This window comes from Nematolebias whitei, chromosome 23 (genome assembly GCF_014905685.2).
Source record: "Nematolebias whitei isolate Nwh7 chromosome 23, NemWhi1, whole genome shotgun sequence".
Taxonomy (NCBI): Eukaryota; Metazoa; Chordata; class Actinopteri; order Cyprinodontiformes; family Rivulidae; genus Nematolebias; species Nematolebias whitei.
In genome coordinates this window covers 11,986,007-12,011,247 of record NC_056520.1, presented here as the reverse complement: position 1 = coordinate 12,011,247, position 25,241 = coordinate 11,986,007, and the positions used below count along the sequence as shown (strand labels likewise).

Genomic DNA, 25,241 nt, shown 5'->3' with positions numbered 1-25,241 from the left:
AGCTGGATTTTAAAGTTTTATAGAAATTAATTCCATGGAAACAAATTACACTTGATATATTAAACTAAAAAGAAAATAAATTTACAAGAGTTTAGGTGAGAAATGTTATTTTGATGTGAACAAACGAAAGGGCAGCTGATTGGTTCCCGTCAGACAGGAAGTTGTTTCTGTTCCTTCAGTTTAAAACGAGTAAATAAATATTCAACATGCATTTTCATGACATCACATATTTAATCTGCAGCCATTTGGAGACTTTAGGATTATTTTATTTACAAAAGCTTCACAAGCTGATTTAGTGTCGTTTAACTGTAAACTGAGGGAACCTTTCAAAGTAAAAGTCCTCTCGGATAGCATTTAATTTCGGTAATAAACTGTTCAACTCATTGAGTCGGGGTGAGTTTCTCTAAGTTAAATGATGAAATTTGACACAATGCTAATAAATAAATAAACATTCACACACAGAGCAACAGGATTTTAAATTTCTAAAAGTCAAAACTGAGCCGACTTCATTTTATCCACATTTAAATTTAAAAACTAATTATTATAATTATTTAGAAATTAATGTACCCGTTCTGTTTAAAAACTGTCAGTTTAGTGGAATTCTTTATTTAAACTTAATAATTTATCTTAATTTAAAAAATTTTACACACAAATTTAAAAACAAATGTTAAAATTTAGTGTTTATATACTTAATTTATTATTTGATTTAATTTAGTGTTTTTATATTTTTGCTGAAAGTTCACAATTTTTATATTAATTCATATTATTTCACAAAATTCAAATAGTGATGTGGGATTTTTTTTTTTTTTGGCCCAATCCAATTGTTTCCTAAAAATCATTTATTTAAATTAGTTTAAATAATGTCACATTTAAATATTTTTTATTTGTGTCTAAAAGTCATGTTTTTTATTTTATTTTTTATTATTATTTAGTTTAATTTTTAATGTTGCAGTACAAGCCAAAATGTATGACAAATATAAATATTTATTATTAAATAAAACTAATTTTAACATAATTTATTTCTCTTTGAAGTTAAAAGGAAAACAAATTACTGACATATTTAGCAATTTAAAAAAAAAACTTTTTAAACTTTTATTTTACCAAGTGAAAAGTTTGAGAATCATTATCATGACCTGATTAATTAAATGCAGGTGTGATGCTTCGGGTCAAACAGCTGCTGATTGGTTAAAGTCAAACAGGAAGTGGCTGATGCTAACGAGTCAATCGTCTCTTCTTCAGTTTCAGCTCTTCACCCTGATGCCCCCTCTTCCTCCAAACACCCAACAGATCAATAAATATGTTTGTCAGGTTGGTAAACAGCAATAACATGGCACACGAGACGTAAACGCTGAATAAATAAATAAATAAACACTGTGGTTCCTCGGTCTGTGCGTGCTCCTCTCCATCATTTAATGTTCTTAAGCAGCGACGTGCGAGCGTTCACCACTGCCTTGAAGGCGTCCTCGCTGCCAGGCGCCACACACTTGTCCGGGTGCAGCAGGACCGCCAACTTCCTGTACGCCTTGTTCACTTCCTCCCTGGAAACAAACATGTAGGAGACGGACTTTTTATTGGAGCTGCTCTAATAAACTAATGGACTGGACTGTTGCGATGGTTTATCTTCAGCCGATCCAAAATGCTGCTGAGAGTCTTAACTATAGGATTTATCCAAAATGAAAATCTTAATCCCAGTCTTAAAACTGGACAATGTGTCAGCCTCATGGACAGAAACTGGAAGTTGGTTTCCGCAAGAGAGGAGCCTGATAACTGAAAGATCTTCCTCCCATTCTGCTTTTGGAAACTCTAGGAACCTCGAGTAAGCCTGCAATCTGAGAGCAAAGTGCTCTGTTAGGAAAATATGGAACAACAAGATCTCAAATACTAGAAAGTTCCTGGAGAAACTTTGATGGGGACTGCCTATTTATTATTACATTATTAATAATAATAAATATTAATAATAAATTATTAATATATTGTCCATCTATTAATTATAAAAAACTATTAATATATTTGATAAATATATTAATATTAATAATTAATATTAAATCTCAAGTATTACTATTGGTAATTGTTGACGTTATTATTTGTAATTATTAAAACAAATAATTAATAATTTGTTAATTATTTTTTCTATTTAATAATAATAATAATAATGGGTGACTTCCATGCATGTTGAACCAAAATGGCTCCCAACGTTACTCAGTTTCTTTGAAAAGTTTTGTCCTATTCATTTCCTATGGGAAATTTGTCATTTTTGTTAGCAAAATATGTCGCCATGGTTACGCCAATTGCCAATAAAAGTAATAGCACACATCTCGGAGCCGGGCCGGTCCTTTGGATATAACTTTTGTGGGGGTCCACTTTGTGGTTTGGTCCACATTAAAGTTGAAAAAGATACGCTTTTCAGGTGTAGAATAATGAGTGGGCAGTCACCAACTAGTTCCTGGAGTTGGTGAAATATTGCGTCTTTGTTCGCAAATTACGTCGCCATGGTAACTTGAAATGCCAATAAAAGTAATAGCACACATCACGGGGCCGAGCTGGTCGTTTTGATAGAACTTTTGTGGGGGTAGACATTGTGGTTCGGGCCACATTAACGGAGATAGAAATGTAGATTCACTTCCGAGGTGTAGAACAGTCCCCAATAAGATGGAGCTAGGTTGTTGAGAGCTTTGTAGGTTAGAAGTAAGATTTTGAATTCAATTCTGGATTTGACAGAGAGCCCGAAGCTAAAACTGGATATATGATCTCTCCCACTAACTCTCATGAAGAAAACACAAGTCAACAATAGCAATGAACATGGTGCTCGTCTGCTCACACAGACTCATGTTCGTGCTGCTGTTCGGCGTATTGTTTTTATGCTACTAGTGCTTAGTGTATATTTAGGTGATGTTTTTCTTAGTTCATATCTTAGATCTTATTACTGTTTTTCTTTGACATTTTACTGTTGGATGTAACTGGGACCCTGTGTACATAATTTTGTTCTGTCCCATGTACCACATGGGGTGCGAATGACAAATAAAGAACCTTGAACACCAAAGTCCATGCGCAACAATGAATATGCTGTAATATGTGTACGGATGAAGATGCCCCCCCTTCACATTTCCGCCTGCCCCCTCATGTTACCATGCCTAGAACCACCCCTGCTTAGATGCTCCTACTTCCTTTACCGCGGCCGATGATGATCAGCTGATCCATCTGATGTTAACAGGACTTTTTTTTTTTTTTTTTAACCTCTACCAGCCGGTCGGACCTGCCTCCTCCTCAACAAGTAGATTAACACAATATTATTCGTAAAACCGCACCAAAAGAAGCCCGAGCCAACATGCACAATTACTGCGTAATGCGCCAGCACGTTTTAAAAAATGTACTGGCTGTGCTGGCGTATTGTTGTAACTAGGAATGCGCGATATATACGGTAGAAACGATAGAAATTTAGCCTACGATAGAGATCGGTCTTCTACCGGCTAACCGCAGTAATGCTGTGTCTGAAGTAAAATCGGAGCTGTCAGATTTAATCGTTACTTTTTTTGAGTTGAAAACTGTGCGCAAATGGCGTTAAAAGTCTTTTCTTTGAGGGCTAAGTAGCGAAGCTACAAGCTAACTACGCCCGGCTTGCCGTAGTGTTGCCGTATTCTGACGCATGCGCAACACGCTGTGTTCCGTCAAAAGTTTTTTTTTTCCCGTCGAAAGTTAAAAGCGTTGATCAGCTTTAGAGAAACCTGCTCTCTGATCTGTGAAAAGAACGCTGTGTTGTGTGATTTTACTGCGAGACCCTCTGGTCAAAGCCACAGTCGTTTTGTGTCAGCTCTCCATTAAAGCGGAAGGAGGCGCCCACTAGAGGGTTGGAGGGTGAAGTGTTTTCAGTTGCTGCTCGGTTGCTCAAGTAAGACTGGAAACTGTTAAGAGTTAACAACATGTTTTTTTGTTTAAAACATATGGCTAAAACTACATTTCATATCTTTTGCACTACAAGAAAGAAGCCTAATACTTGATTTGTTTATTATTTAAAAACACTCTGGACCCAGTAGAGGAATTTTCTTAATTTAAAATAAATGATGGCAAAAGGACACCCTATGCTTTTTTTTTAGCAAGTTTTATACCAAAAACATATTGCGATATATATCGTTATCGCCACCCTTCACAATACATATCGTGATATGAATTTTATGCCATATCGCACATTCCTAGTTGTAACCTGTCATCACGAGAGCCACCAATAAAGCATGGCGAGGGGCATGTGGCTCGGGAGCCACGCGATGAGTATCCCCGTGCCAAAGGTTTCTTCCTCATGAGGGAGTTTTTCCTTTCCACTGTCACCTTCATGTTTGCTCAGGATGAGCGTCTGCGATGGAGTTAAACTCAAAGCAGTCTGCTCCTCACATAAATAATGTTAAATTATTATTTTACATATGAATGTTTCTGTTCAGTGCCTTGAGACGACTTCTGTTGACTTGGCGCTATAAAAATAAACTGAATTGAATTAATAAAAAGCAGCAGGTTTAATAAATCTATCTGAGCGTTTACTCACCGGGTGGCACCGGGTTTCACGCCCAACATGTCCCATGAGTCCTTGCTGTTGCGGATGCGTCGAATAGTGTCGGCCTGCTCCTTGGTGAAGCCCACGCTGACCTCCGACACTGGGCGCTTCCCGCCGTTCTCGCACATGTCCGTGATGGAGGAGAAGAAGGCCTGCGGACGACACGACGCTCAGTTTCTCCTGCGCGTTTGGCGTACGTGCGCCTGCGTGTGAGAGTTGTACCTGGAACATCTCGTTGATGCCCTCGCCGCTTTGCGCCGACGTCTCAAAGTAATGAAACCCTCTGGACTCCGCCCACAGACGGCCCTCCCCCTCGTCCACCACCCGTCTCTTGGTCAGGTCCACCTGCACGCACCCAACACAGCAGAGATGCACCTCGGGGTTTTTTTTGTTTGTTTCAGCATTTCGAGAGCGGAGAAGCGTTTCGTGGGGAGTCGTCACACCTTGTTGGCGCAGACGATGAAGACGATGCTGTCCATGTTGGCCTGAGAGCCCATTTCCTGTTTCATCTCTGCCAGCCAGCTGTCGAGGGCGTCGAAGCTCTCCCTGAGGCCAACGTCGTACACCAGCAGCACGCCCTGACTGTCCTTGTAAAATTCATTTCGTACCTGAAACAGGAGAACAGATGGGCTGCAGCGGCGCCACCTGCTGGAGGCCCGAAGCATGCTGGGAACTGAAGCCTCACCTCGTAAAAGAATGGATGACCGGCCATGTCGAAGATGTTCACTTTGATTTCTCGGTCTCTGACCTGCACTCTGACATAAAGAAAAAACATGAATACTACATTGCTCCGCGCACACAACCCTGCTGAGCGGCGAGTGGGACTCACTTTGTGACGCCATAGTCGATGCCGATTGTCGCCAGGTACTTTGGAACAAAGCGCTTCTCGCAGTAACGTTTAATGATGCAGCTCTGAGGACGAAAGCATGTTTTTAATCACTTCCCGTGTTTCAAAAGTGTCACTTTTTTATCTGAATTTAGCTGGTTGGGGGAAAGGCTTTCAGCGCCAGGAGTCAAAAACCTGGGTTTTGGTTCAAATTAATCTAAAAATCCTGCTTTTCTTGCAAAACAACACATCTTGTGTTATTATTGTGTAAACGCTGAGTTAGCTTTTTCAAAATTTATTTACTACTGTCGGCTTTATGGCATATAACTTTGTCTGCACAGTCTGTGCTATTTTAGCCGTTCGTATATAAAAAATGTTCAGCTCATTCAGGAGACGGGTGCTGTGACTTTTGGTTTTTGTAACAGTTACACTTTTTCAAAATATTTAACTTTATTGACAACCATTGAGCCCAATAAATACATTCAAATATCAACTTTTTAAAAGCATTACTTCTAAGTATAGCACGTTTACGTTACTAATGACGGGGCGGCTGTGGCTGAGTGGTTAGAGCAGTCGTCCTCCAATGCAAGAGTTTGACTCCACCAGCAGTCACATGCTGAAGTGTCCCTGGGCAACACACTGAACCCCTCATTGTCTACCATACAATACCATTTTATTTATAGAGCACTTAAAACAGCAACAAGGCCAACCAAAGTGCTGTACAGACAGAACAACAGGCAACACACAAAGCAAAATACAAAATGAGGTAAATCAGAATAAAGACATAAAAACGATGCAGATAATGACGACAAACCAGTGTGGAGCATACAGGATCAAAACACAGATCATCTGGTGTTGAAAGCTATTGAATAGTAGTGAGTTTTTAAACGGGACTTGAAAACCGAGAGGGAGGGGGCCTGTCTGACAAGCAGAGGTAACTCGTTCCAAAGTCTTGGTCCTGCTACAGAGAAGGCCCCGGTCACCTCTGCGCTTAAGACAAGTTCCTGGAACTGTGAGGAGCAACTGGTCCGCTGACCTCAGGGAACGTGGTGGGACATCCGGCTGTAGCAGATCAGAGAGATTGGGGGGGGGGGGACTGTTCAGTGATTTGTAGACATACAGGAGTATTTTGAACTGGATTCGAAAGTGAACCGGTAACCAGTGCAGTGAGGCCAAAACTGGTGTAATGTGCTCTCTTTTGCCTGTACTGGTTACAAATTGGGCTGCTGCATTCTGGACCAGTTGTAGTCGTGCAATGGAGGTCTGACTGATACCAAACAGGAGCGAATTGCAGTAATCAAGCCTAGATGTAATGAATGCATGTATTACTGTCTCCAGGTTATTTTTGGACAATATGGGCTTCAGTTTAGACAGCCGCCTCAGTTGGAAGAAGCATGATTTAACAATCATGTTTACATGATTGTTAAGTTTCAGGGAAGGGTCCATTATCACGCCCAGATTAGTGACTCTTTGTTTTTCTGACAGGGTTAGAGCGGAGAGGTCGATGCAGTGGTTTGTGATCGTGTCATTGGGAGGGAACAACATGACTTCAGACGTCTTTTCATTGAAACTTATGAAGTTTAAAGCCATCCAGTCCCTGATGTCAGCCAGGCAGTCGAGCAGAGGTTGAATAGAGCATATACCATTGTGTCTTAGGGGGAAGTAAATTTGACAGTCATCGGCATAGAAGTGGAAGGGCATGTTGTGTTTCCGGAAAATAGCACCAAGCGGCAGCAGGTATAAAGAGAATAGGAGGGGACCCAGGATGGACCCCTGTGGAAACCCCCATTTAAGCTCTGCCGCTGCAGAACTAAATTCCTTGATGGAGACACAAAAGGATCTGTCAGTGAGGTAAGATCTGAACCAACTGAGGGCTCCGACGTGTGTCCCATCAGCGCATGAATGTGATAAAGCACTGATTATTATTTGTACAGATCTAGTAGAGTGCTGTATGAATGGGTAAATGAGGCCCAGATTGTGTTGTAAAGCACTTTGAGTATCTGGATAAGATAGAAAAGCACTATATATATATATATATATAAGTACAGTCCATTTACCATTTACTAATGCTAATACTACCAATGCTAATGCAAATTCTACTCATGGTAATTCTAGTAATGCTAATGCTTTAACTAATGCCATCAACACCAATGCTGATATTACCACTACTACTTTACTATTCATGTTCGGTAAGACTTTTGCTGTCATTAATGTATTACTACTTCCAGCTTTAAGCTAGCTTGTCACTACTTCTACGTTTTTGCCAACCTTTTGCTACTTTAAACTTTTAGCCATTTTACCTTCTGGCCTCTGCTTTAGCTGTAACCCAGTTCCAGCTTCTTCAGTCATTCAGCACTCGTTCACGCTGTGTTTGAGCAGGAAATGCATTTTCTCTGGATATTATTCATAATTTATCCATCAAATACAGGCCTAACTGAACCTTAATTATTACTGCTATTACGGCTCATAAACGACTATTAAAGATGTGTTTAGAGGAGAGTATTTTGTTTAATTAAAAATGTTCATTGATGTTGAGGTTTAATATTGTAATAACGTATTTATACTGATTATAAATATAATATACTGTATCCCGAATTGTTTTGTTACTGATAGTCTTTTTATATGTACATTTAAAGCTTCTGTACTTAAAGTATGTATTACTGATAACGAAAAATGTATATTTTTAAAAGGTAGTCTGGCGTCAAACAATACCAACGAAACCAGACATTAAAACACTCGTTTTTTTCAAAGTCAAACAGCAACAAATGTTTATTATAAACGCTCTTACGTATGTTAGTGATTATTAAGTGTTAATTATATGTAAAACATAATCTATGTATAAAGGTTTGTTGCAGCCGGACGCATCACAACTGAAAGGCACCAGACTACGTTATAATTTTGGGCTAAAACAAGCAGATTGACTCGTACCTTTCCCACCTCGGCGTTTCCGAGGCTGATCACTTTAACCCGCAGAGACTTCTTGTTGTCACGTCTTTTCGGGACGTTTGTTTCCATTTGGATTCCTATTAAATGCGGGAGTTTTGCGGTGAATATCTCTGAGCAGTAACAGCAGCTTGTTGTTTTTAGCGAGGCTAACACGGCTAGCTACCCATTAGCGATGCGGCTAGCTAACTATTAGCTCAACCCTGAAACCGAATGATTATCATGAAGTTAAATAACGACGACAGCTCACTGTTTCATTTTACTGCTGATTTTGATTTGGTTCGGCTGTCATCGTTGCGCAGATCTAAAACACAACAGTCCCACTAGCCTTGTAGCCGCATTCTTCTTCTTCGTTCCAATTCCGGCAGACTGGACATCACGCATGCGCACTGATGGTATCTAGTTTCTACCATGCCTGCGCAAAAATAATAATAATAATCTGTAGTACCAGAGCCCTATAAAGATATATAGGGCTCTTTATAGGGCTCTGTGTAGTACAGGCTGTAATACTGATAACATGAGCTCAATATTTATAATTTGTGATCAGATTTTTTTTAACTCGCTCAGGTATTCTTCCATACATACCAACTTTTCACAAGTTACCTTAACCCCCCCTCATTCCATATTTGGTCATATAATTTCCTCATAATACAACAGCTGGTCTCACCACTGTCTTGTAAACTTTTCCTTTGACCTTTGCTGACACACTTTTGTCACAAATCACGCCTGAAACTTTTCTCCATCCACTCCATCCTGCCTGGACTCTCTTCTTCACCTCTTTACCACACTCCCCATTTTCCTGGACAGTGGACAAGTACTTGAAGTCCTGCACCTTTGTGACCTCTGCTCCTTGTAGCCTCTCTGTTCCACCGGCCTCCCTCTTATTCACACATGTACTCTGTCTTACTACGGCTGACTTTCATTCCTGTTCTTTCAAATGCATACCTCCACCTCTCCAAGTTCTCTTCCACCTGTTCCCTGTTCTCACCACCGATCACAATGTCATCTGCAAACATCATAGTCCATGATGATTCCTGCCTGACCTCATCTGTTAGTCGGTCCATCACCAGAGCAAACAAGAAGGGGCTCAGAGCCGATCCTTGGTGCACTCCCACCTCCACCTTGAAGCGATCTGTCACTCCTACAGCACATCTCACCACTGTCCTGCTGTCCACGTCTAACATACTTCTCTGCCACTCCAGATCTCCTCGTGCAATAGCACACCTCCCCCCTCAGCACTCCGTCATATGCTTTTTCTAAACCAACAGAGACGCAATGTTCTTTCTGACCCTCTCTGTACTTCTCCATCAGCATCTTCAAAGCAAAGATGGCGTCCGTGTTGCTCTTTCTTGTTATGAAACCAGACTGCTGTTCACAAATCGTCACATCTGCTTCCACAACTTTCTCCCAGGTCTTCATCGTGTGGCTCATCAACTTAATTCCCCTGTAGTTGCTGCAACTCTGCACATCACCCTTGTTCTTAAAAATGGGCACCAGCACACTTCTTCTCCATTTCTCAAGCATTTGTTTCACCCTCAAATATGCCATTGAATATCTGAGTCAAAAACCTCACTGTCATCTCTCCAAGACATTTCCAAACCTCCACTGGTACGTCATCAGGTCCTACTGCCTTCCCCTTCTTCGTTCTTTTCAGAGCTTTCCGGACTTCACCCTCACTAATCTTTCCCACTCCCTGGTTTCTATGACCTCTACTCTTTTTCTCATTCATTCTTCTCACTCATGTGAAAATGTAGTTTATACCAATTTTGATTAAAAAAAAAAAAAATGAATGCTGAACTCTGCAGGCCTTTGTAAATCCACTTTTAATTTGTGGGGAAAAAAATGAATAAATATCCCACTTTGAAGCAATGAAACGCACATTTAAAATGCCTGTGACGTCATTTTTAAAAATAATAAATACGAATGCCTTTTTTGATGCTGAGATGAACAGATGTTGAGATTTTAACATGTACAGTAACAGGAAGTGATGACAAAGGGGGAACACCTGCATGTAAACAGAGTATTGCTACAATGGTTAAAAACACGGCTTCAACAAAGACCATGGAGTTCCTCTTTTAAAAGAGTTCTCTTTTTTTATGTCACTTCCTGTTTCACTTTGGCACCATGTTCAAAAGAAAACATGCCAATTATGTGGCAAAATGGGTAAAATCTTATGTATTATGCCAGATTTATTCTTCTTTCCACTTTTTGCAATTGTAGCTGTTATAGAAAACTTGTGTACTTTACCTTAAAAATAAAATGTTTTACCTTAAATATGAAATTCATATTTTCACAGTGTCTTCACAGTGGACAATGATGAATCGTGCATCTCCTGTTTATCAACATAGAAAAGTACGTCTCATATTTGACAGGTCTTGTCTAACTAGGTCTTCGTTTTAATCTACATAGAACGGAGAACATGAACAACCAGCTCCAGTTATCAGAAAACACAAACACAATGACTTTTATTCATGAGCCATTTTTCTTGTCTGTCTTGAATCATGTGCAAGAGTTATAAATGTGGACTGGACAGTTTGGCATACACCACTCCTGCAGGCTGTGTGAGAGAGCATTCTGTACAACTGGTGTCGGTATATGGTTTATTGCAATAAACAAATCCAAAGACCTTTTTTTTTTTGAGGACATCTTTTATTAATTCAGGTGTTTCTGTACAAGTTTCATTTAGATTTCCACGACAGTAGCATAAATGTCACAGGCACTTTAAAGCGTGCATAAAAATGATGCCATTTTGTTCCGTCTGTAATTGTGACTTATGTATTTAAATGTTCAACTCTTTCAGGACAATCCTGCTATGACTTTTGGTATTGGTGCAACTTTAGCTTTTTGAAATATTTGGCCTTTTCTGCCATTTTTTCTCTCTCATATAAAAGGAATTGAGCTTAATTTCCATCCTTCAACTCTCCTCTCCTTTCACATGTTGTTCTGCTTCAGCTTCTTTCAGCTGCCTTGTGCAAATTTAATACATTTTCAGCTGTTTTGGGCTCCTTTCAGCTTATTTCTGCTAAAATTTTTGAGCTTCAGCTATTTTTTTTCTACCTTTTCTACTATTTCAGCTACTATTTAGCTGGTTTATGATAATTTTAGATTTTCAGCTAATTACACATTTGTTTGCACTCATTTCAACTTTTATCGGCCGAAATCAGATAAAATGCGCTCTCTCCACTTCCTTCTGGCAATTCACGTTTCTTTCTGCCTTTCAGCTATTTTTTATCTGTTTTTTTTTTTTTTTTTTTGTTTCGGCTTTTTTTTTTCCCAGCTAATTTCCACTTTTTTGTGCTCATTTCTGTTTCTTTCTTATCTCTTCAGCAAATTTAAACTTGTTCTACATTTCGGCTAACTTTTTTCAGCTTGTTATGCTCCTTTCAGCATTTTTATCAGCTAGTTTAAGCTTTTTCTGCTATTTCAGCGACTGTTTAGCCGTTTCTGTGCTAAATTTAGCTTTTTCAGCTAATTCCACTTTTTTTTTTATCTTATTTCAGCTCCTTCCACTTCCTTCTGGTAGTTTAAGCTTCTTTCTGGATGTTCAGCTAATTTTTAGCAATTTTTTTGAGCAAATTTAAACTCTTTTTTTGAGCTAATTTCCATATATTTGTGCTAATTTCTGCTTATTTAAACCCAGCAAATATGTGTTCTTTATGCTTTCTTATGCTAACTTGAGCCGCATGTGGCCCCAGAACTACAGCTTAGACCCCTGCTTTAATTAATGCTAGGTCTTTAGTCAATGTATTTCATTTTAAATTGATTTTTTATTGTTTTCAAAGTTTTATTAACGTTAGTTTTATTATTGATGAGCTGCACTATAGGAATGAACTTTGAGTTGAATTTCAACCAACACTTTGGTGGGTTTCTGACAGGACGCTGTAATTACCTCTGTTTATAACGACTGCTAATACATTTTAGTTAAAAATTCAAAGTAAATCCATTTGAATGATGCAGAAGTGTCAACTGCTGGTGTGTTTTGTTGTTATTTTGTTCCAGCGTTTGTGAGGACTTCAGAACATTTCTGCAGACAGACTTTCACCTTCGTATCTGGAGCTCGATGTTTGATCAGCGAGTCACACGGAGACCAGATCAATGCGGATCAGCTGCAGCACTTTTTAAACCGTTAAACCCTAAAACGTGAATTTACCAGCTCGGATGACGAACCTGACCTTTGACCCTAAGCTGCAGCTCAGATGTTCTGCAGCTGCCGTTTCTATTAAATCTGTTCGCTTTAAAATCGAAACGGGCAGAAAGGCTTCAACCTTCGAGCCTCCAGAGCGAGATTTTTCTGCTTCTCTTCATAAAAACTCAAAATCTTTCATGAAATATTCATTTCATAGCTATTTTTCTAGAAGTGATACTTTTCTGACATTTTTTTTTTTTTACCTGAAACTCAGAATGTTTCTGTCGCACATGACGGGAACTCTCATCAAACACGTCCCACTCGTCAAACTTTGACCTCTGTCAATAACTCCCCCCTCCTCCCCCACAGGGATTACAGGCAGGCAGACTTTCGAGCCGACAGGACGCTGCTGCTGGTTCTGTTCTGTTAACAGGTCTGGATGATGGTGGAAGCAACGTTTAAAGGAGCTGTGGTTCTGCTGCTGTTGGTGCTGCCCGGCTGCGTGGCTCAGGATGGTACCAAACATTTCTAGGTTCACATGTATTAGTCGTGTAACGGAGCTAGGCTGCAGGACAGAATCCACTTGTTTCTGGAAAATTATTGATCAGCTTTCACTTAAATGAAAAAAAAAACGAACCTGAACTAGATTCACTTTATTTGCAAACACTTTGCAAATAAATAATTAGGTTTTAAAATTTTTCTTTAATTTTTTTGTTTGTTGTCGTTTCCCGAACAGGTGAAAAACAGAGTTTCAAACACGGAAATTAACTCTGACCGTTTTGAAGTCGAGTCTGTGACAGCTCATCGTCGTTCTCGTCTTTTTATTTCCAGTTTTTCTCAACAGCCAGCATGCGTCGCAGCTTTTGGTCCGAAGCAGACGAGCCAATCATTTATTCGAAGAGATGAAACCAGGTAACTAAACTCGCCTGTGACACCCGTTTGACCTCTGACCTCTGGGACAGGAGTCTGCAACCTTTACGATCAAAAGAGCCATTTTTACGCCTTCGGTCACCAAATTAAACGTGTCCAGAGCCGCAACAACCTGCTACAACTGTGGTTATCAACTGGTGGCCCATGGGCCACTTTAGGTTTGTTTGTTTGACTTTTTTGCCTGTAGGGGTGACATTTTTAAAGTTAAAAATATCTAATGATTTTTAACATTTAATATTTTTACAATTGGGGGAGTGGTGGCGCAGAGGTTGGAGAAGGTGGGCCTGTAATCAGAAGGTTGCCGGTTCACCTCCCTGGACTGACAGCAAAATGTGGGTGGAAAAGACCAATCAGGCACCCACACCTGTCTCCACCCTCATTTGCCCACTCTGGGCCCTTGAGCAAGGCACTTAACCCCCAGCATCTGCTGCCCTGGGTGCCCTAGATAGCAGCTCTCTGCTCCACACAGAGGGCTGTGGTTGTGTCAGGAAGGACATCCGACGTAAAAACAATCGCCAAACCTTTGTGCGAGTTAGTTCGCTGTGGCGACCCCTGAAGAAGGGAACAGCCGAAAGAAGAAAAAAAATCTGTTTGCTTATGAAAATATGTGATATTTATCTCAGCCACCATATTCCCTCCTCTCTCACGTACCTCCACTTATCCACTCTTCCACCTGCTCCCTACTCTCACTGCAGATCACAGCGCCGTCTGGAGAACCCCAGACTAAACGTCGCACAGTGAACCAGAGATGTTTGTCTGTATCTGAAAACGGAAAATGACTAAAAGACAGGATAACAGAACTCCACGAACAGGCTAAAGATGCAGCGTAGATTAGGTTTGTGTTCCTGTATTGTCTCCATGGTAACACTTTCAACATTGTTGTTTATTTCTGCGTCAGGAAACCTGGAGAGAGAATGTGTTGAAGAAGTCTGCGACTCTGAAGAAGCCAGAGAGGTGTTCGAGCAGAAAGAGAAAACTGTAAGATGTTGCTTCTCACTGCCTTTGTCACATTCAACAGATCTGAGATCAGATTAACCAGACCTGAGATCATTCATTCAATGAGCAAAACAGCTAGATTATAAGGCGGTGTAGAAAACTAAAAACAGGAACGTGTCTGCGTTGGTTCTTGCCAGGAACTTAACAGATGTTCACTTATAGAGAGGTTCAGATCTTTTTGCAAGATATTCCAGGAAACAGGAGCGGAGTAGGAGAAGGCCCTTTTGCCTAGTTCAGTCCTCACTGAGGGAACACTGCAGGTAATGATGTCCTGAGAGCGCACGCTGTAACTGCACTCACGCAGAGACATGTAGGAGATGTATGAAGGCAACAGACCAAGAAGTGATTTAAAGAAGAAAATGTACCAGTGAGAGAGTCTGTGTGAAGTTAATGATAACCAGTTAACCAGTGAATACAGGGTGCAGTGATGGGTACGGTAGTTACAGCCAGTTATGAATCTTAACGCACCGTGATAGACAGCGTCCAACATCTGCAGAGTGTTTGTAGGAGTGTTCATATAGATAACAGGGGTTGAATAGACAAATCGACTAGTCGATTCTAGATCATCTCGCGAGTTTTTATATTTCAGGTTGACTAGTCGCACCCCCCCCCCCCCCACCCCCCCCTGTTGTTCCCAACCCTATTCCACCCAATCCATGTGGTGGATTAAATAAAATAAACCTTAAAAACAATAGCAGTTTTGCAGCTTATAATAGTTTTTCTTTTCCTTTGACTTATTTGCAGTATGCTAAATGGTAGGAGCATAAATATACGCCCCATGTTTTGTTTGTTCTTTTTTTTTAAATAAATAATAAATTACTTTTTCTTATATATTTTTTTTTCTTCTTCAAATATGATAGTGTCTTGAGTTCCTATGACGTCATAGACTAGTTGAAGTCGACTCGACTTTTATCATGTTAAAGTCGACTTTTAGACATATGTAGTCGTTTAACCCCTAATAGATAATGTCACCGTAGTCAATGGAGGGAAGGAAAGTCGCAGTTACAAGGCGTTTCCTAGCATTCAGAAGTGATTTAGGTTCTGATTAAACTGATCTCAGGTCTGATTAAACTGATCTGAGAACACTTTAAACAAACTTAAAATCCATTTAACCTGATCTCAGGACAGTTTACTAGACTGGATTTTTTTTTTTTTTTTTTTTTTTTACCAGAATTGAGATTCGTTTAACCAGACCAGAGATTCTTTTTGGCCAGATATGAGATAACTTTGAGCAAACATGTGATCACGTTAACCAGACCTGGAATCAGTTTAACCAGACCTGAGATCACTTTAATCAGAACTTAAATTACTGAGATGATTTAACCAGACCAAAGATCATTTAAACCAGATCTGACATCCGTTGCAACAAACTCAAAATCATTCGCAATCACTCGAAAATCGTTTTAACCAGAACTGAGATCACTTTACACAGACCTCAAATCAGTTGCCAGATTTGTTTAACAGATCTAAAACCAATTTAACAAGACCTGAGATCTGTTTACCTCTAACACGTTTTTTTTTTCTTCTGATTTTCAGGACAAGTTCTGGGTGAATTATCTCGGTAAGTTCTGCTCAGTCGCAGCGTCTCATAGGAAAAAACTGTCGCTTGGAAACGTTCCAACTTTTATTTGTTGTTTGCTCATAATCTTGGAATAAGCTGCAGATTGTTCCTGATATTACCTGAAGTCCTGTCTGCTTTATAAAACAGAACTGTCACAGCTTTTTGAAGCTCCAGATTTCGCAAAACCCCAAAACAGTCTTAATTTCTCATCATGTCAGCTTAAGAAAAGCAACAAATCAAGTAAATCATGTTAAACCTCTCTCATGGTTGGATCAGGGGATGAGCACTGTAACTAGTTTCAACTAAAGATTTTCAGCTTTTAGTCCAATTGACTGATTAAAGAATAGGTTTGTTACTGGGCTCAGATTAACGTTTGGTTTTTACGTAACTCAGCGAGTTTATTCAGCTGCATGTCGCCTGCAAACACGAACAAAGTCCAAAAGGTCCAGAACAAACATGTAACTGCCGCTGCGTTCGTGTTCCACAGACTGCAAAGGAAAGAGCTTGGTCCGAACGCCAGACACCGTTGCCCTGGTCCGACAATGCATACAAGGTAAACACAAACATGATGTAAACAAACTGGTCACATGGTTGGTGTAAACACTGATGGTCCGGGTGTCTTCAGGACAGTGTATCTTCGGTAACGGGTTAAACTATGAAGGAGAGGTCAACATCACAAAAACGGGCAAAGTGTGTCAGCGATGGGGTTCCAACTACCCTCATCCCATCCACAGGTAACCAGTCACCACACAGTTAGCAACCAAACAGACATTATCACAAAGAAATGGACCAACCAGATAACCTAACAAGACAACTAACCGTCACAAACGTTAGCTAACAAACTCATAATTTGCTAAATTTACTTACAACTAATAAATAAAATTTCAACTACTGTATTTTTTGGCCTATAAGTTGCGGGTTTTTTTTGCATAATTTGCATGCCCTGCATTTTATAGGCCGAAGCAACGTATTTATGGATTTTCCCCCATATTTATAAACCAACTTTTGGCTGAGATATGACCGTTTTCATTCATTCTGACTGAAATAAATAAATAAATTGAACAGTACCATTTTCAACCACTGGATGGCAGCAGAGTAGTAGTAGTAAGGCATGCTGTTGTATCATGTAAAAGGCAAAAGTGGCTATAATGACAAATTCAAAAAAGTTCAAGACAAAAACAACTGCACTTTATTTATTATACTTTATTGTTTTTGTCTTGCACTTTTTTTTTTAATTTACCATGTCCTGGATGACTGCGAATCTTCACCGTCTATTAATGACACAATCGGCTTGCCATAGTCTGCCACCTTCGTTCTGCTCGCTGCTTGGAGCAACCATGAAAACCAGCTGCTCCGCCCTGGTGAAATGTAGCTAATTTGACCATTAAAGTGCATTTATTAAGCAAAAGTTCAACTGAGACGCACCTTTGCTATAATTTCGAGCAAACACATAATTGTTTTAGGTGTTTTCTTGTTAAATTTCGAAGAAATGAGCAGTGGCTCGTCCCTCTGCGTGTGCACGCTTACACGAATTGGGTTTTGAAATACATTTGATTTGACAGTCAAAGTGCGTTTATTAAGCAAAAGTTAGACTGAGACACACCTTTAATATAATTTTGAGCAAACAAATAAATGTTTTTAAGTGTTAATCTTGTTAAATTCTTGTTAAAGTCCTCCCATGCACACGCCCACGGCTGACATTTGGGCGCCCATAGATTTTTGACACAACACCGGCCCACATTTCTGGGGTCGGCCCACATTTCCGGGTTGTCAGCGGTGACGTGTAATAAACGCAACGCGTCAGCGGTGACGCATAATAGATGCGACATATACAGCAAAGCGACATATTTATAGATTTTTCCACTTTTTTAGACAAATATGGACTGATGCGACTTATAGGGCGGAGCGACTTGTATGGCAGAAAATACAGTAATAAAAAAATATTCAACTAACTAAACAATGACCACTGATCACAAATTAAAATCCTGATTAACTATTGAACTCAAAATAAACAAATATAGATTAACTAATAGACCAGGAAAGAGATGAAGTAAGCTACAGAACCAGGTCTTGAAAAATACCCATAGTTCACATCCAACTATCGAAAGTATTTACCGAACTAAAAGACAAATAAACAAAAATAGAAAAACAAATTGTGTTCACATCAACTAACAAACAATAAGTTAATGAATTAGGTGCATTTTAGTGCTGACTGCACATAAAATGTATTTTATTTGATAAAAAATAAATGCCATTTTAAAATAAATGAAACTTGTGAAAACCTTAACTGAGATGAGAGAAAACAACAAAATCAATTTACTAACCAACCAGCTTGTTCATTAACCAGCACAAAAAAGAATAAATTTAAACTCGACCTAAAAACTAACTGTTAACAACTGTAAATAAATATCCTATTACAGAAGTCCCTCGCTACTTAGCAGTTTGTTTGTCGCGGATTCACTATACCGCGGTTTTTCAAAGTAAGATTGGACATGACACACAATTGGCTGATGGATGAGCCATGGATTGTTTATTGAAAATAAATTGTTTTACATGATTTTGTACTGGTGTGCAGCCCACCAGTGCAGTGGGACACTCCCGCTTGCATTTCTCCTCCGTCCTGCAGCTCTACGTGAAAGGTTAACCAGTGGCGAGTGGTGAAATTTTCTCCAGGGGGGCTATATATATATGGGGGCCGAGATGGTGTAGAGGCAGGGCAGCCGGCTTGGGACCCGAAAGTCCCAGGTTCGATCCCCAGTCACTGCACATCACGTGGCGTCTCTGGGCAGCACGTCTCATCCCCAAAATGCCCCCCGGGCGCTTTCAATAGCTGCCCACTGCACCACCTGGTGGTGGATGGGTTAAATGCAGAGACTAATTTCGCCATTGTATGGAAACATACAGTGGTGACATTGTGATGACATTATTATTATTATAACTCCAAAATAGACATTAACCAAAACATATAACAAAACATGTAACATCACACCAGTGCATTTACATGAATTTATTTTATTAACTTTTATTTAACCAGGCAAATCCCATTGAGATCACAGATCTCATTTGCAAGGGAGGCCTGGGCCTGAAGGCAGACTATGAAATGAAAACAACAAAAGCAATTTAATTTCTCTTGCTCCATTTCACATCTCTGTCCCATCGTCTCAAGCTGCATTCAGCTTTGGGCGCAGGAGTGGTGCGCCCCAGAACGGTCCTATCTTTTGTATTGAAGAGGAGCTACTGCACATGTACAACTTTTAATGAGAGTTTATGGGCAAAGATTTTTGTGCCCCGGGGTGGAAAAACATCACCAATCAGACAACGATGGTAAACTAAACAACTTTACTCATCATTAACTATAAAATATTTATCTTACACAACTAAAACAATATATACATATATTTTGAAATGTTTTTATTTTATTATTTCATATCTATTTAAATTTTTAATGTCTTATTCAAGGTAATGTGGTGAGAGGTGAGTGGTGGGGCAGCGCCTTTGCGCCCTCGATTGGTCAGCCGCCACTTTGCTATCCTGATGCACAGATCCACTTTTGTCTTCCAACTTAAAATTCAAAGTATGTCACATCGTAAAATCATCATAATTACAAAATATAAACAAGCTAAAAGTTATTTTTTAATTATTTTAGAACTTCCATGTTCAGTTGTCACAGTGTAAATGATGAAGACATATATTTCTGCTCCGTGCTGCAGAGCTGTGTGAAGGGTTAACCCTTTAATGTCCTGCTGTGCTTCTCTTCTCTACAATTTCGATTTAAATACTGTAACATTTTAAATAAACAATTCACGCTGCATGGATTGTTTATTTAAAATGTTACAGTATTTAAATTGAAATAGTTTATTTAAGGAGGGAGGTTGGGAGTAACAGGTGAGGAGTTTGATTACAGCCTGGCACATGTCATGACAAAATTTGCAGTATTTGAACTGAACTTGGACTAGTGTATCCCTACGTTGCGGTTTTTCACTTTCCCTAACACCCGCGATAAACGAGAGACCACTGTATTATCTATTTACTCAAATAAGCCACTCTGAGGACACAAGATTTTTTTAACTGGTCTTTTTCTTGCAAGGGCAGAGTTCACAAAAGGTGAAGCTACATTCTTGGTTCCTGGTCATGAATATCTGCACCAGACAGTGAGGCAGGGAATGTTTTTATAATCCTTATCAAACAGTCAGGTGACCATGTGTAGGCTCAAACCAGCTCTGCGCATACAAAAGACTCTCTGACCTCACACACGGCTCAACATTAATTTAACATTAGTTAGTGATAAACATCCATAAACCTTTATCAAAATTCCCTTGACACTAACAAAGTGTCTGAAGTAATGAAAAGCTAACAAATCAGCCAACAGCAAAATCAATCATTCACTTAATCAATCAATCAACTAACACTACTCAGCCAGTTAACTAACCAACTGTCTTAAATTGTATTGCCCTAACTAAATTAACGTCAACAAAACAACTAACTAGTCCAAAGCCATTTCACACTGAACCATTGACGCTAATAGCCAAGTAGTTAATTGTCACAAAATGAAAAGGATACAAATTAACTAATTAACTAGTGGGCAATAAACATTTGTTATTTAAGGCAAAATGGCTAAATAACTATTATTTGGTTACCTAGTTGGACAGGTCATTTGTTAACTGACCCCTTCAGAGAGAATGTTAAGAGTCTATGCTGTTGCATCTTTCTACTGTTTTGTTTGCAGGTTTGTTTACCGGTACTTGTTTACCTGGTTGTTTACTTGTTTATCTGTCTGTGTTCAGGGAGATTAATGCTTCAGCACTGAACAGTAAGCTGCAGGAGAACTTCTGTAGGAACCCTAACGGCCATCTAGAAGGACCATGGTGTTTCACCACAGATCCAGTAGTCCAGAAAGAGACCTGCAGGGTTCCCAAATGTGGTCCGTTTCTACCAAAGCCGATTTCAAACCAGAACCACGTATTCAAGTTTCACACATATATAGAATATTTACACAGTTTGACCCCATACGTTTATTTTATTTTTTATAATAAGGTGAGGCATTCATCCCACCAACTGTAGCTCCAAGAGCGGCCACACCCACAGTGTGCTTACCTAACTATGGTGTTGACTACACTGGAGACCTGAGTGTTACCCTGAGTGGACACACCTGTCTGCAATGGTCATCACCGCAGGCCGTAGCCCTCAGCCGGGACAAACAGTTCATGCCAGAAGTGGTTCTGCAGGGCAACAAGTGCCGGAACCCAGACAACGACCCCGAGGGCCCCTGGTGCTACGTGGACATTTCTGGAAACGTGACGATCGATTACTGCAACCTGGAGCTGTGTGGTACTGTAAAAACTCACTGTCCATAAGCACATCACCTGTATACCTGCGGCTCACCTGTCTCTGTCTGCCTGCGTGTCTCAGAGGATCCCCTGATTGGTGGAGACGAATTGACCAACACCAAAGACAGGGAACGGTCGGTTTTAGTTTCTAACAAGCAACTGTTCTTCAGTCCTCGATCGTTTGGACAAGGAGAAAGTGGTGAGTTGTCTGCGTGGTTAGTACCAATAACCTCAAAACATGGGGTCAAAGTCACTTTACTGCCTGGATCATGTCTTGGTTGACTCATAGACTCTTTACAAAGTGGCTGAGAGCTCAGGTCTATAAAAACACCCTAATTCCATGAGGTTTGTTGGCTAATTTACAAGTTTACAGTGTTTTCGACTAAATTAATCATTTTAGGGCAGGGCTTAATTTGTAAACCGATTGATGCCGGAATGCAAATAGCAGGGCGGCCAGCTGGCAGGTGGAGGGTCTGGGGGCCCTCGCCCAGAAAATTTAGAACAAAGTAGATGTTATTTCTTGCATTTTGGTGTATTTTAACGGGTTGTTGAACATCTACATTTACCTACATTTGTAAACACTCCGCTTCTGTCAAGCCTACCCTCCCCACCTTGATGGTTCTGAGCCCGACTCTTCTCCACTGAATTCACTGTCCTGCTCGTTGTTATCCAACTCCACATGTGAAGTCTCCTGGCGCCTCCTCCATCTGTTCATGGCGGCTGCCTGTGTGCTCCTGCCAGAGTACGACTGCCTGGTTAGCTCTCACCCCCACCACTCGCTCACTCCTGCTTCAATCTCGACTGTCACTGCCTTAAGGTGCCTCAACTCTTGGTTGTCCAACTAAGAACAATGAGAAGCCATTCTTTTAATGAAAGTAAATTGGACTGTCTTTTTGACACTTTGATTGGTGTTATTTTGACAAATTAGCGCCGTTGTTTTGATACGTAATGTGAATAATACACATCAAACGTTTCTCTCGTTGTATTTTTAATAAATAATACTAATTTTATTAATGACCCACTTAAACTGTCAAACTGATTTGCAATTTAGTTATGCTGTTTAATTACATTTTTGAGTTTTTTCTAAATTTGGGCGATGACTTTGGACTTTTAGGGGCGGAGATTTTTTTAAGGGTAGAAAATGCTCATTGAAGAGGTAGCTCGTATGTGATATTAAGAAGCTTGTAAGTGGCTGTTGTGTTTAAAATCAGTGTTTATGTTATTATTTCCAGTTTACATATCCAATATAGGTTTTATCCGTTCAAGGCAGTCAAATTTGTTCATAACTTTATTATTAGTAAGCTGAGAGTTAGCGTATCCAAGGAAACAGTTATCGGAATGCACCTTGTCAAAATAAGAGAGTTCCCGGATCCTGTTTCGATGGGATCCAGCTCAAATTAAGCCCTGGTTTAGGGTATGTGTGACCAAATAAACAGTTCTCAAATGTTTCATTAAATGACCTGATTCCCAGGTATACCGTTTCTGATCTAGTTCACCAGTTTAGAATGTGAGACTAACTGGTTTAAAGTGTTTCTGACCAAATTACCTGGCTTAGGTTATTTCTCACCAGTTTGACATTTTTAGAATGTAAGTGACGAAAGTACCTGATTAAAGTGAGTCTGATCAAGTTTATCGGTTTAGAACGTAAACCCAAGTTAAATGCGTAAAAGTGAGTCAGAAAAAGGTAACTAGTTAAGTGTTTCTAAACAACTTATCTGATTTAAAATGTTTCTGATCTAGTTAACTAGCGAAAAATGAGTCTGGACAGTGTCCTGGTTTAGCGTTTTGACCTAGTTACCTGAATGAGTCTAGGTTAACCAGTTTAAAGTGTTTCTGACTAAGTTACCTGGTAAATTGTGAGTCTGGCTTAGTTAATTGGTTTCATGAACCACCTTGCTGACTGGTTTCTGGTTGGTTGTGTTGCAGTGTGCGGCATGCGGCCCCTTTTTGAACTTGCAAACAAAAAGGACAAGAATGAGGACGACCTGGTGGACTCCTACAGAGATAAAAGGATTGTCGGGGGGAGCAACGCTGAGGTGGCCTCAGCACCATGGTAACTACAAGCCGTCATTGTGGTAACCACACATAAACATCCCCAGTAACAGTTTAGACTTTAAAAATCAAACTGTTAATACTATTAACCCACCCTCAGAAAGGTCATCTAGGTGTTAAATATCTCATTTCCTGTTCTTAAAAAATAAAAGCATGCTTTTTTTGCAGGCAGGTGATGCTGTACAAACGCAGCCCACAGGAGCTTCTGTGTGGAGCCAGTCTGCTCAGTGACCAGTGGATCCTGACTGCAGCGCACTGCATTCTTTATCCTCCCTGGAATAAAAACTTTACCTCCAACGACATCCTGGTCCGCTTGGGGAAACACAACAGAGCCGCGTAAGACGACCCGCAGGCCCGTTTTTAGTCTGATCATTCCTAAAGACTTGTGTGGGCAGCGGTGGATGGGTGGTTAGAGCAGTTGTCCTCCAATGGGAGAGTTGGGGGTTCGATCCCACCAGCAATCACATGCTGAAGTGTCCCTGGGCAAGACACTGAACCCTTCATTATCTCTGATGTGTGTCCCATTGGTGCATGAATTTGATTTAAAGCACTGATTAGTTTCTAGTACAGATTCAGATTATCTTTGTAGAGATCTAGTAGAGTGCTGTAAGAATGGGTAAATGAGGGCACAGATTGTAGCGTAAAGCGCTTTGAGTATCTTGAATAGATAGAAAGGCATTATATAAGTACAGTCTATTTGCCATTTGTTTTTTCAGTCATATTAAAAAGTCCATTTTTATCCAGATTTGAGCGTGGAATTGAGAAGATTGTTGCAATTGACGAAATCATTGTCCATCCCAAATACAACTGGAAAGAAAATCTGAATCGGGACATCGCTCTGCTGCACATGAGACGGCCTGTCACTTTCACCAACGAGATCCATCCCGTCTGCATACCGAGCAAGCAGGTCGCCAGGACGTAAGACAACGAACCAAAACCAGCTGTTCTTTCGTTTGAATGTTTTCTGAAGCAGATTCAGTCCCAAACTCATTTGTGGTATTTTTTTTCCAACAGTCTGATGACTGAAGGCTTTAAGGGCCGAGTGACCGGCTGGGGGAACCTGAAGGAGACCTGGAACCCTGCGCAAAGAAATTTACCCGCAGTCCTCCAGCAGATCCACCTTCCGATTGTGGATCAAGACGTCTGCCGCAAGTCCACGGCGGTCAGAATAACAGACAACATGTTCTGTGCAGGTAACTTCTCAGTTTTTAAATGTACATACAAAGAATAATAAAGAAGTGGTAAGCATAAATAATAATAATGGAAGTGAGGTTAGCTCAGATGTTAGCCTTAGCTCAGTTTATACTTGTCACTTCAAGGACTGTTAACTAGTTGAGATCTTTGATTCGCCTGAAAAACTTTAGGAAACATTAGAAAATGAGATGTGAATATTTTTTATTTAGAGGCAGGTCAACTAAAAACAGAGGTCTGCTGATCCATTTATAGGTCCTTAGACAAAGAACAAATATTACACTGAATATTATGAATGTTTTGTTCTAAATCACTTTAAAATAATGTCATGGCTTCAAGAAAATATACACTAGTCCCTCGCTACTTCGTGGTTCGACTTTCACGGCCTCGCTCTTTTGTGGTTTTTCAAAGTAAGACTGGACACGATGCACAACTGGCTGATTGATGGATGAGACGCACGATTGGCATGGAATTTTTATTTAAAATAAATTATTTAAAATTATTGAGCGTCTGCTGCACCTGTGTGCAGCCCACAGGTGCAGGGAGAAGATCCATCCTGCAGCATGTCATAATCTCTGCTCTGCAGCGAAGAAGTGGGCGTGGCCAAGAGTGTTGGCGGGTGGCAGAGAGCGGAGATCATGACATGCTGTGCTCTTTTAGAGCGTTTAAAGTTTAGAAACATTGTTTCGAATATTGCGAAAGCGTGGGAAGGGTTTAAAATGCCTTCATATATATATATATATATATAT

General features: G+C 40.0%; 2 protein-coding genes across 2 annotated transcripts in view; one reads left to right on the top strand and one right to left on the bottom strand.

The window, feature by feature from the left end:
- Window positions 1–1,405: 1,405 nt before the first annotated feature.
- Window positions 1,406–8,381, bottom strand: dnajc27 (DnaJ (Hsp40) homolog, subfamily C, member 27). Its single transcript, XM_037696335.1, has 7 exons — window positions 8,295–8,381; window positions 5,370–5,452; window positions 5,226–5,295; window positions 4,984–5,148; window positions 4,763–4,885; window positions 4,532–4,692; window positions 1,406–1,538 (listed from the first exon to the last, which is right to left on the bottom strand). Exons 1-7 carry the CDS (start codon window positions 8,379–8,381, stop codon window positions 1,406–1,408), a joined length of 822 nt encoding a protein of 273 aa, XP_037552263.1.
- Window positions 8,382–12,806: 4,425 nt separating this feature from the next.
- Window positions 12,807–25,241, top strand: part of f2 (coagulation factor II (thrombin)) — a 16,337-nt gene continuing 3,902 nt past the window's right edge. The window contains exons 1-13 of the mRNA XM_037696521.1: window positions 12,807–12,950; window positions 13,267–13,347; window positions 14,264–14,343; window positions 15,898–15,922; window positions 16,410–16,475; window positions 16,548–16,656; window positions 20,707–20,843; window positions 20,957–21,250; window positions 21,332–21,448; window positions 23,176–23,302; window positions 23,470–23,637; window positions 24,046–24,219; window positions 24,316–24,494. Coding sequence (XP_037552449.1) covers window positions 12,875–12,950; window positions 13,267–13,347; window positions 14,264–14,343; window positions 15,898–15,922; window positions 16,410–16,475; window positions 16,548–16,656; window positions 20,707–20,843; window positions 20,957–21,250; window positions 21,332–21,448; window positions 23,176–23,302; window positions 23,470–23,637; window positions 24,046–24,219; window positions 24,316–24,494 — 1,633 coding nt within the window. The 5' untranslated portion in view covers window positions 12,807–12,874. The remainder of the gene's footprint in view (window positions 12,951–13,266; window positions 13,348–14,263; window positions 14,344–15,897; window positions 15,923–16,409; window positions 16,476–16,547; window positions 16,657–20,706; window positions 20,844–20,956; window positions 21,251–21,331; window positions 21,449–23,175; window positions 23,303–23,469; window positions 23,638–24,045; window positions 24,220–24,315; window positions 24,495–25,241) is intronic.

Bases quoted from the DNA above. Each gene is read 5' to 3' on its own strand.
- dnajc27 (XM_037696335.1), bottom strand. From the start codon at position 8,381: ATGGAAACAAACGTCCCGAAAAGACGTGACAACAAGAAGTCTCTGCGG. The intron at 5,453-8,294 runs GTACGAGTCAAT...TTTCGTCCTCAG, and splicing joins GAAACGCCGAGGTGGGAAAG to AGCTGCATCATTAAACGTTA. The intron at 4,693-4,762 runs GTACAACTCTCA...TGTCGTCCGCAG, and splicing joins GCATCAACGAGATGTTCCAG to GCCTTCTTCTCCTCCATCAC.